We start from the raw sequence: 12,281 nt of genomic DNA on the forward strand, positions 1-12,281 counted from the left end.
CATTTTAAGATTGGCTTTAATCAATGTGTGAAAGTGAATTCTTCATATATGATAAATGAGAGGTAACATTTTATTTATGGTATTATTTCCACATATTTCTCTCCATTCTTCTTTCTGCCAACGGTGTCGCAGTTTCTCGTCTCTCTCGTTGTTGTGCTTAGTGCGTCCGCATGGGTCAGTTTGCGCGGAGGACCGCACGTTTTCCCGTCAAGTTAGTATTTTATAAATCGCAAACATTGCGTAGAAACTGCCGTACGCCATTTTTTTTGCGTATATCCCTTTATAAATGAGACCCCTGGCCTTTTACATGTTCTTCCACGTTTAATAAATAAAAAAGGCATTAACATATATTTGTTATCACTGGTATCCAACAAACAATAGCACAACTAAAAAGGGGGGGTTTAACTGTATTATGTAAAATGTTCAATTACTTTACTTATTACGTTTTTAATGTTATTATTTAATTTATAAAAATATGTTATTTATCATTATTATAAATGTCTTTATTAATATTTGTATTTCTTTAATCAACATTATTATTATGTTTTTTAATTAGTTATTATTTAATTACGTTGTTTATTTGTATTATTATGATTTTTTTTTTCTCTCCATGTATAACCAGAGTTCCTACCTGTTGTCGGAGCGATGAATTTGATGAAGTGATCTCTTTTCTTCGTCAGCACCCTCTTCTTCTCCTCTAGATTGGTCTCAGTCAGACTCAGCTGCTTGATCAACTTCCTCGCCTGGGATACAAACAAAACACCTTTTACTCTTCACACTCGAATACCTCCATCCGTCCATCTTCTCCCGCTTATCCGTGGTCGGGTCGTGGAGGCAGCTCCAGCAGAGAGCCCCAAACTTTCTTTTCCCTGGCCACATCAACCAGCTCTGACTGGGGGGTCCCAAGGCGCTCCCAGGCCAGAGAGGAGATATAATCCCTCCACCTGGTCCTAGGTCTACCCCTCGGTCTCCTCCCAGCTTTGACTCTTCACACTCGAATACCTCAATAACCTGAACCGTGATGTCTGAGCGGTATGATGTGCATGAACAGAGGGAACGCTGTGTGCAGGTTTGAAGATGTCTCACCGTGTTCAGTGTGGAGACTTTTGAACACTTGTCTTCCTTCAGGCCACACTCTCGACTCAGAGCATTAAACTTATTCTGCAACCCCTGCCGACGCTGTTTCTCCCTCGCGTTGTGCAGGTGGCGCTGAGGAAAGAACGAAAACAACATGTGTTATAATCAGTGGTGTAAAGTAACCATTTGATTTGACTTTGTACTTCAACTCCACTACATGTATTTAATCCCTTTAGTTACTTCACAGATCTGGATGAATGATGTGAAATATAATCAAGTGTTAAATCAGACTTTAGTTCCACCTGGAGTAAATTCACAAGCTACCCTGCAGTATACAAAGTCATTCAAACTAGCTGCACCTTTACCAGCTTTGAGAACACTTTCATGATCAATCATTATAAAACATATCATATAAATTATTCTGAAATGGACCAATCTGCACAATGACTACTTTTACGGCCCGTCTACACTACAGGCATGAACAAATCTTGGAGCTGGGCGTGTCTGAAGCTTGGCGATTTTTTGCGAGCAACCAATCACATGAATTTCCCGCCCCCGACATACAAAGCAATAGCAATGTTAAAACGAAGTAAACTGGATATAAACTCCCCAAACAGGCGAAAACCTACAAGTTACACCCACTGTCTCTGCCACCTCCCTCCATGCCTGGTTCCTCCGGTTTGTATCCCGGTAAATAGTTCCGGTCGTAAAGAACCGGGTGATTTGCTACCGTAATATCTCGTTTGGAATATGAGGAAATGAACTGCGGTCTGGCTCTCCCAGCTTGCACGCGGTTTGATTGGCTAGCGCTTGCACTGGCGGGATTTGCATAAACGGGATTTGATTGGCTGATGCCAAGTATCGAGATGCCGATAGATGCTCGTGATGCTTGCAAAGCCATGCCATGCTCCCCACAATGCAGTTCGGCGAAGATTAAAAATCTTCTACGTCACCCCATTCAAGTGAATGGGCGAAGCGTTGAAAGCATTTTTTTATGCCTGTAGTGTAGACGGACCGTTACTGTCGCTACTTTCACTATATTTTGATGATATGGAGAGGATAACATAATCTGTCAATCACAAACTGGAACTATTTGATGGAGAAAGTGGACTGATTTCGTAAAACCTCATTAGCCAGATTTTATTTTTACAAACGTATGATTTTACTGTGAAGTCCTGATCACTCCCTAATGTTCGTATTGTTCGTACTTTTTACTGTTTGCATTTTATCTTTGTATAAAAAAAGAAAAAGGGAAATCCGGACAGACAAACTTAAGATGTACGATTACTATGTCTTGTTCATATTTACCGATAGCTTGAGATTTGGCTTCGTCTCTTCGTCGCTGTCCGTATATTCTCCTAAGTCTGACGAGCTGTTCGTCTCGCTGCTCGACGACGACGACTCCTTCATCACGTCCAGCGACTGCCCCCCCCCGCCCTCTGTCTCGGACCAGGGGGGCCCCATGCCGTCGTCGTCCACACAGATAATGTCCAGATCCATCCGTTTGGAGGCCAGCTCTGGAGGGGGGACGGTCAAGACCTCTGGAGGTGGAGCTCTGGTTCCTGAAGAGGTGGGCTTCTGATGGACTCCAGATGAAGACACTGTCATTGTTTTGACCCCGAAGTCCCCCGCCTGACCTGATTTGAGGGAGATGAAGTTCACCTGGGTGGTGGGGGGGGGTTGAGACCCTGCAGAAGTCACCACTTTGGGGGTAACTTTAGTCGAGGTGACGACGACGGGCTCCCCGCTGGATTTGGGCCGGACGATCTTAAAGGTGTGCTTCCCCGTCTGAGAGAGGAGGGTGGGGCTCGTGTTGTGAGAGGAGGTGAGGGAGGAAGAGGAGGAAGAGGAGGGTACGCTGGTCTGAGGAGGTGTTTGTTTAGCTAAGACGACTGTATTTGGAAGCGATGGAGGAGGAAAGACTGTGGGAAGAAACAAAGACACAGGAAAATAAGCTAAAAACTAGGGATGCTCCGACCTGATCGAGTGGGCGGGGCCTATGGGGATCTTCCATTTAAAGTGATGTTTAAAACTCAGTTAAAGCTCATTCACTGGTGCTTCCACAAACAACAACCAACATCATTATTACATTCAAATGAAGTGCATTATTCAAGTTTACATTAACTTTGGAGAATAACACGGGAGAGATGAGCGGATCTCCTGATCGTCCTTTATAGAGAGCACCGATCGATCGGCAGAGAGTGAATATCGGCCGATAACGATCAGCGGTCGATCGATCGGAACATCCCTAATAAAAAGTTTATTTCAACATTTGGTAAGAAGAGATTATCTTTTTACTATACAGTCAATATATTTTAGTAGTGATGGTTGGATTAGTTTTTCAGTATTTGGTTGTTTTGAGCTCCGTATAATAAATGAACTGTCTCCTATTCTAGAAGTGTTAGTAATACATGTATTTAAATACATTTCAGTTTGTCATATATTCAATGTACTACGTTTTTTTACTTTATTTTGTGTATTTAAAGTGGACCTATCATGCTATTTTTAGGCAATAGCATAGGTCTCAGATATATACAAATATATAAAAAAACATGTCTATGAAGTGTTTTGCTCAAAATACCAAACAGATCACCCATCCTAGCCATGCCTCATATCCCTCTATTTCACTTCCTGTTTCTAAAGTGCTGATTTGGGTATAAAGCTTTAAAAATATATAAAAGGGGGGGGCTGAGCTCATGCGGGACCCGGCAGCTACTGTCTAAACTAAATACTGCCGTGATGAAACGCCATATCATGGATTATCAAGGATTCTTTCTGAAACAGTATGGAGCTCAAAGGCTTTCTCTCTTGCCGGTTATACCACAAGGTGAGTTCCTTTTTACTTCCTGCTTCTTCACACACACATGCTTTCCAGTACAGGTTAGCTCTGAGTGTTAGCCATGCTAATGTAAACACCGACCATATTACGTCCAAAACAGTCGGGCATTGTTTCTGATAGCAACGTTTCTGATAGGGCCGTGGGTCCACATTTCAGATATTACGTCATATCGGACGCAAATCTGGATCAGCTCCGTTGTTCCCCCGTTTTTAGAGATTTGGGTACGGAGGAAAAGAGAGGGGGTTTTATTTCCTGACGCTGCGTGAGTTCCCCGACACACCGGGGACACATGTTTATTTATCAAAGACATCAAAAAGTGCATTTTGCATGATAGGTCCCCTTTAAATGAGGCGTAAATGACTTTATCCTATAACTTATTTTCCTATGTTGTTTATGTTTGCGCCAACATACACCGAAACAAATGTGTAAACAAACCTGTCAATAAACTGGATTCTGAAATACTGTTTTAAAATGATCAACATATTTACACTTTTACTCACTTTGCTGCACAAACAGGTTCTTGTTGGCTCTCAGTTGGCTGAGGGGAACCAGTTGGACCAGTTTACCGTCCGGCTTACGGAAGAACTGTCGACCGGACGGCATCTTCACCGACTGCAGCACCATCCTCTGAGTGGAGGAGGGGGTGCTGGAAGAAGAGGAGGAAGGGGAGAGGGGCGGAGGACAGGGAGCTGGAGATGGTTGAGGAGGCTTCGCAGGAGAAATCTGAAGCATCCTCTGCTCCTGAAGCATCAGCTGAGAGCATTGAGAAGCAGGAGGAGCGGAGCCTGAAACACAACAGAGACCATTTATTATTCAAGAGGTACCGTGCACAGTAATAAAAATTGATGCACCAAGAGGCTATTATCAAGTGCAATGGAAATATGATATATTAGGGGTGCACATAACTCTCTCCGTGAGGTCCTCAGATGAGTACCTGGAGTCAGTGTTTGGTACTCCACCTTCTGGCTCCACTCAAAGTTATTTGATGAAGCCCTCTGTATCGTGAACGTTAACGGGGGGGGGGGGCTAGTGGAGTACTTCGTGACCACAGAGTGTGAACGCTGTGATCAGGTGTTTTAGTGCAGTTCTCCGGTGAAGGGGGGGAGTCTCCCTCCGCGGCCGGTTGGCGTAGTTTTGGCACAATTCCGTTGTACAGACCGACGTTAACAGCAGCCCTGTCTGTGCACACGGAGACCGACTCTGTCGTCCGGTGATCTAACCGCCTTCTGGAAAAGCTTCACAAGTACGTCGGTACGCAAATGCGCTTTGTGACACAAGTGACGGGACGCATTTAAGATTGTTGCCGCGCATGCGTACCACTTATGTGCACCCCTATATATATCGATGTTTTCGACTTTCACTGACTTACATTACACATCGTTGGTTATCATCGAAATAAACCGTATTTAAATGTTGTCTTAATGTCCAGTATTTAAAATGTGACATTCTGTTCTTGTACATATCATATGCAATTTACGTGAATATAGACTTCTTGCACTATTTATTATTTTATATGTTTGTATTTTATTATAGATGTTGCATCGTTGGAGGAGCTCAGGTCAGAAGATTTTCATTGTCATTTCTACACTGTAGCTTTGAGCATATGACAAAAAACCTTTGAATCTTTGAATCTTGAATTAACAATATTTCGATTAGCGCAAAATTAGGAGCCTTACCTGCGGGCCGGTAAGAGGAGGCAGCTGATTGGTCGACCTTCCCTTCGGTCACTGCAACCACACAGAAAGGGGAAATATGTTTGCCATACAGATAAACACTCACTTCACTGACTTAAGAACAACAGGGAGCTTTTACTTTGTCAATATTATCTGGGAGTAACGTGCTCTTTTGTTTGAGTACATTTTGTGCAAAAACTACAAAAATAAGGTTGTAAAAATAGAATAAAAGTGTTTACCTGAGTGGGCACTTTCGTGGAAGCGCATAGTGACTGTTTGCCGATATGGTGTTGCGGGGGCGGGCACCACATAAGAAAAAGAGGAGAATATATGGGGGGTCGGGGCTGAACTCTGAGGAGGTTGAGAGGGGGGTCTAGGGGGGGTCGGTGCTGAACTCTGAGGAGGTTGAGAGGGGGGATTAGGGGGGGATGGAGCTGAACTCTGAGGAGGTTGAGAGGGGGGATTAGGGGGGGTTGGTGCTGAACTCTGAGGAGGTTGATAGTAGACTTTAAGGGTGGTCAGAGCGGGGCGTGGAGCTATCCAAGGAGGAGGTTTAGAGTAGACTTCAGGGGGGGTCGGTGCTGAACTCTGAGGGGGTTGAGAGGAGACTTTAAGGGGGGTCGGAGTGGGGCCTGGAGCTAGCCAAGGAGGAGGTTTAGAGTAGACTTCAGGGGGGGTCGGTGCTGAACTCTGAGGGGGTTGAGAGGAGACTTTAAGGGGGGTCGGAGCGGGGCCTGGAGCTTTCCTCATCTGAGGTTGATAGTAGACTTCAGGGGGGGTCGGCGCTGAACTCTGAGGGGGTTGAGAGGGGGGTTGAGAGGGGGGTTGAGAGGGGGGTTGAGAGGGGGGTTGCTGCTTCCTGTTATTCCCCACGCGGCCGGTGAGGTACGCTGCGAGCCGATTGGCCGGATGGAGCGCTCCCATCTTCCCCAGCTGGATCTTAGCCAGAGCATAGGGTTTACCGTTCACCTGAGAAACAAAGAAAATCGACATTCAATATTTGTATCTTCCACGAATGTATTATTTCCATTGTTGCCTCGTCTTTAAATAAACATATGGAAGAGTATTTTAGGGACGCATCGATCAGACAGCTTCTTACGAGTCATTTGATCGACTAAACAAGATTTTCTGCATTTATGTGAAGTATTTTAACTCAATGTGGCTGATTACACTAAACTAACTTTTACTCCTGAGTTTTTACAGTCTGAATACTTAAGTAAATTATCCAAATACTTATCTCCCCCCCCCCCCCCCTCATTAATATTCATGCGGTTTGCAGCCATGTCTCACGTGGACGGTGTGCTCGGTGCTCCCCGGCTGCTTGGTGTCGGCGGACAGGAAGCCGGCGGGGGAAACTCCGGAGAGGAACGGCAGACCCAAACTCCCCATCATCTTCCTCTTCTTCCGTGACATCACTTCCTGTCTTCTGATCTGTTTCCCATCACGCACCTGGTGATTCGTTGATCCCGCCTTCTCTTCTTCCTCTATGTCATCTTCCTCCACTTCTCGCTGCCAATCCTCAAGAGGTTTCGCTTCTTCTACTTCCTCTTCCACTTCCTCCATCACCACCTCCTCTTCCTCCTCCACTTCCTCCATCACCACCTCCTCTTCCTCCTCCACCTCCTCCATCACCACCTCCTCTTCCTCCTCCACCTCTCGCTGCCAATCTTCAGGAGGCTTCATCTCCATTTGCATCTCCTCCGGGGGGTCCTGTGCAAAAACACGAGGGGGGGGGGGGATTAAAAACATGTGGAAAAACTAGGGATGCTCCGATCGGGTATTTTCTGGCCGATCGCCTGTCAGTATCTCATGCAGCTCACTGGTTCAGTAATGAGTGACCCGACAGTGAAGAATAAATATATGTATAACTAGTTTAGTTCCGGAGGTAGATCAAATATCTAAGTGTGTTAGGTCTAACTCTTCTGACTCTCACCGGTCCATCACAGCGGGCGGAGCTGCAGGATTTCTGCTTCACACACGTTGCATTACGCTATTTTACTGTCATTTTTGGACACCTTAAAATACTGCCAGACCGGGGAAGCCATTTTGGCGAGCTTGTTTTGCCGCGCACAGAGAAAAGTGTCATGTATTTTACGTCATGTGATCGGCTCCCCTGATCGACCTTCATAGAGAGCACCGATCGATCGGCCGGGTGAGTATCGGCCGATATCGATGTGTGACATGTTTCTTGTTAGACACTTTTATCCAAAGCGACTGACATACTCAATACTGTGGACCCTGGCACGCGGCACCAGTGGCACACTAGGAATAAGTTGAATAAGTGTGCAAAATATATAAATTGTATTTTCGGATCCTGATCGAGACCGCCGCCAGAGCGCGTCTCCCCGTTACCTGCAGAAGGAAGCCATGCACGCAACGCAGTCCCGCTCTCTTTAACTCCAGGTGACTTTCTGCCGCTTTCCTCCGTGGTGCAGTGCTGATCGTTTCACCACGGAGGAAAGCACTTCACTAATTGCAGTACCCATAAGGAGCTGTACAAATGCCGCAGTTTTTGCGTGGCTGTGTCTTTAGTTGAAAGCCCAGTGGCGATCTGCTCATCTCTCATCGACATAATATGTTACAAAGGGGCGGACTGACCATCTGTGTGTAGAACTTTCCTGTCGGCTCCCAGACCGCAGTCGAGGAGGGAAGAAGCAACAAGCTTCAGGTTCAATAACCCACTTTAGCTTAAATGACTGGAGAGAGGCGAGCTCTTCTTGGGAGGCCGTTGCATTTATTTAGCTGTTCTTCTGTTTCACAAAATAAATCACAGACCTCTGTTTTTCTGCTTTCCCGTTTCACTTCCAGAAACATACACACGTTCCCTCACTGTCGCTCTACCATCCACACACACACATGCACAAGCCACTCCCCTCTCTCTCTCTCTCTCTCTCTCTTAAAGGGGCAGCGATCTCATCTCACTCTGCGTGACCCTAATATCATAGCATGTGTGCTCTGGAGAATCACAGAACGGACGATCGTCCTTATTATTATGGCGTTCAAACCAATTATTTAAAGCTGTTTGTTAAATTCGGCATCATGTAAGTTGCGCTGACAGGTCCACACACTGCTTCCCGGCTCCCCCCGCCCTCCTGTTGACAGTTCACGAGCGCCGAGCTCCGTTGATAATTCACGATCGTCGGCACGCTGATAACACTTTTTTTTTTTTAAAGGCACTTCATATCAAAAAGGTTGGGGTGAAGTGTCTCAGGGACACAACGACATGCTGACTGCAGTGGGGTTAGAACCTGTCTGAATCCCAACACCAATGCTCACACCTCCATCGATCCGAGCATCCCTACTGTCAATCATCACGTTGAGCATGTATTAACGTGTCTTTACTGAAGTCACTTTTTATATTCATTGCTGTTGATGGTGTTGTAAACTGAAGCTCCATAATTAACTATATCACCCTGGAAAATGATTTTAAAATCATGTGAAGCCAGTGATTCACGGGATGAAAATAGTCTTTTTTTATAATTTAAAAATGATATCAAGTCTTTTTTTTTTAAAGAGAGATCGATTAGAAAGTGCGCCGCCACATGTAAAGTGCCAAGTGAGATATGTGGCTGCCCATTTCAACTTTTTTAGGGCATTCTCATCTTTAGTTACAGAGTAGAAATGGGAGAGAAAGAGTTATAAGATCCACTTTGAATACTTTTAAACATATTTCTGAAGTCTGTATTTTTCTAATGATTGAAGCAGTTTGCTGAACTACTTCCGAGTGAAATAGATTTTGTTATTGTCCTAAATAAATGTTATTCATGTTGCTGTTAGCCTGCTGCTGGACAGGTTTAAACAGAATGAATACACATGCACAAAATGCTGCAAAACATTCAGATATTGATTAAGAAATCGAACATTATGAATGAACTTCAAACTATTTTGTCGAGCTTTGAAGGTTTGTGCTAGATTTGGAGAGGCAATGGATTGATATCCTTTCTCCTGAAACAAAAAGCTACTTCCCGTTTCTTCTCCTACAGTTTCAAACATTGCATTATAATAACAAATCTTCATCCCACCTGCTGTGGTTGTGTCTCCTCTTTAATGGGAGGTTTTGGTCTCCGGGGTCTCCGGCGTCTCGCTGGTTCCTCCTTCGTCAGTTTGGGTCTGGAGATGTGCATCTTGAACTGGATGCAGCGCTCTCCGTCGCTCTCCTCCATTGACGTGCTTACCGGACTCACCAGATAGTCTTTGATCCAGAAGGGCTTACCCAGATTGTCCCGAGCCATCGCCTCGCAGAGTGTCCTCAGAACCATGTTACGGTCGCCCTCCTTCACCCACTGGCACTCGGCCACGATGATCAGGCGCTTCGAGGGCTTCGGAAGAGGCTTCGCTGGAGGAGAGGGAGCTGGCTGAGGATCGCCTGCTGGAGGGAAACACACAACATCAATCAGTTTCCTTTATTTGGAAGACAGTTGAGAACATTTCATCCAGTTACAATGACATAGACTTGCAGTTACAGGGAGTAGTAGACATTTGCAATAAGGGAACAGTATGAACTCTATGAATCCGTTTTCAATCCCAAACATTACAAATTATTATCTCCAGGGAGGTGCTTTTCTTAAGGCTATCACCAGGTGGTGCACTTTAGTAAATCAGGACGTTTTGATTCATAAAGGAGGTTTCGTTCAGTCATGCTGCTCCTTTAGGCCCTGTGTCCTCACGCATAAACCCCTTTAGACACCCATTAAAATGGGTTTTGTTCTGTTACTGGTTTGAACCAACTTTGAACCAGTCATGACACCCGCACGCTGCAACACCAGCTTGAATATCCCTAACTACATCAAAATAACAACAATAGGCGGGTTCACACCGCAGTACTTTTCCCACTTTAGTTCATGAGAACTCTTTAGTTCTCATGAACTAAGAGCAGATCGCGTTCACACCGGAATAAGTCCCTAGGGGTGGATTAGGCAAATGAAACCGCTGACGTCACTTCTTCTTCTTCTTCTGCTTTGGGTTTACTGGCAGGCCGCAAACTACTTCACGGCGTATACTGCCACCCAAAATCCCCGGCCGGAAGTCCCTGGAGTTGGGGACTGGCTTCCTGAAGCCTTCAGAGTATATCGCCAGAAAGCCGACACCTCCTCATCTCCACCGCTCCCATGTTTTATTTTGTGTTGTCATAAGTTAGTCTCTCTCCGTTGGTGCGCTGGGCTGATGCTAATGCTAATAATGCTAATGCGAGGATAATAAAATGGCGGCTTCACAAAACCTTTTGGGAGTTTTACGGGGCGTGGTTTGCAATCCGCCCAGCCAATCAGAAATAGGAACCTTTTTCTCCCATGAAAGTACCGTAATTTTCGGACTATAAACCGCACCTGAATATAAGCCGCAGCAGCGGCATACCACTCTCGGTTCCACTTTTACTTTTGCGCGCTACCTGTCTCACTCTTTTCCGGCCTCCAGCTTTTCCTGCTGGAACCCGCCGCTTAAAGGTGGGGGTCCGCGGACCGGCCCTAGAGCCCATAGAGTTAAAGGGGTTGGCCGTTAGCTGTAAAAATCCATAGATTAGCCGCACCGTTATATAAACCGCAGCGTCGAAAAATAGGGAAAAAGGCACGGCTTATAGTCCGAAAATTACGGTACCTCGTGAAGTAATTTTAGTTCCGGCTCTTTTTGGTGTGAACGCGACATTTCGGAACTATATCGGAACTAAAGTGGGAAAAGTACTCCGGTGTGAACGCGCCTAGGTGGACTGAAGCAGTGCTCGTGTTGCTAATAACAGTCTGATTGAATTGAAATGCAACTTCTCCCCCTTCACACTGTTCTCCAGACGGACGTGGCTAGTTGTTTAGCACTAGAATTATGCGGCAATTGCCGACCGCTTGAGTAGTACGTCGTTTAGTCAATAAATACATATTTTAAATGTACTATATTTAGCAACATAGCGCTGTAAATATCTGTAATAATATTTTTTTTTTTCTATCGGTGTTTTTAATCTTTGTTTTGATTTCATGTATGCACCACGACACCAAGTACAATTCCTCGTATGTGTTTCTGACTCTGAAATAAAGGATTGCATAATGTGACGTTTCTCTCGTGTAACACGTATGATGACAACCTGCGTAGCTTACGTATTGATTACGTCTCATATCTGGTTCATAAGTTTGCTGCAGAGGAGTCAGTGAGTCCTACCTGCTGGAGGAATGGATGTTTTGGTCTTTGTTTTCTTCGATGTCGAGCCTTTCCCTCTTTTCGGCTCAACCTTAGTAGACTCTGCATCTTTAGACGTCTCCTGAAAGAAACACATCAGTCAGTCACTCAGTGGTTAATGCTTACATGCACTTCCACACCGTTAGCTATAAGAACAGGTAACGTGGATGTGGCTTCAGTAAATGTTAGGCAGCTGAAGGCGTGGTTTCTTTATGAAGTTGATCTCAAATAAAGTTTGGAGCATTTTGAGACACAGTTCAGGTGTGTAATGCTCCAAGAGCAGAGTGACTGTTTCATACAGGGTTCATACACCTTTTTCACCAATGATTTTCAATGACTTCTCCAGGACCTTTACCTCATTTTCAAATAAATTACTCTTTCTCAGCGGTACCACTGAAAAGGGTTTATTTTAACAGGGAACAGGAAAATAAGGTCTGACTCTGAAACATGTTGTGCCTATCTAAAACAAATCAAATAGCTTACTAGCTTTTACACGCTAAAGCCACTCAAATCTCTCTCCAGCAAAACACCTC

General features: G+C 45.0%; 1 protein-coding gene across 5 annotated transcripts in view; it reads right to left on the reverse strand.

Moving 5' to 3' along the window:
* mgaa (MAX dimerization protein MGA a) overlaps positions 1 to 12,281 on the reverse strand; it is a 38,566-nt gene that overhangs the window by 8,544 nt on the left and 17,741 nt on the right. For 3 of the 5 annotated variants that reach the window (XM_079696172.1, XM_079696175.1, XM_079696171.1), the window contains 9 exons: positions 11,731 to 11,830; positions 9,612 to 9,958; positions 6,880 to 7,299; positions 5,829 to 6,558; positions 5,593 to 5,643; positions 4,417 to 4,701; positions 2,386 to 2,999; positions 1,087 to 1,209; positions 632 to 743 (listed from right to left, as the gene is read on the reverse strand). In XM_079696172.1, coding sequence (XP_079552298.1) covers positions 632 to 743; positions 1,087 to 1,209; positions 2,386 to 2,999; positions 4,417 to 4,701; positions 5,593 to 5,643; positions 5,829 to 6,558; positions 6,880 to 7,299; positions 9,612 to 9,958; positions 11,731 to 11,830 — 2,782 coding nt within the window. The remainder of the gene's footprint in view (positions 1 to 631; positions 744 to 1,086; positions 1,210 to 2,385; positions 3,000 to 4,416; positions 4,702 to 5,592; positions 5,644 to 5,828; positions 6,559 to 6,879; positions 7,300 to 9,611; positions 9,959 to 11,730; positions 11,831 to 12,281) is intronic. The other 2 variants (XM_079696174.1, XM_079696173.1) reach the window with 2 other exon arrangements.

Source organism: Notothenia rossii (assembly GCF_949606895.1).
Source record: "Notothenia rossii genome assembly, contig: scaffold_61, whole genome shotgun sequence".
Classification (NCBI taxonomy): domain Eukaryota; kingdom Metazoa; phylum Chordata; class Actinopteri; order Perciformes; family Nototheniidae; genus Notothenia; species Notothenia rossii.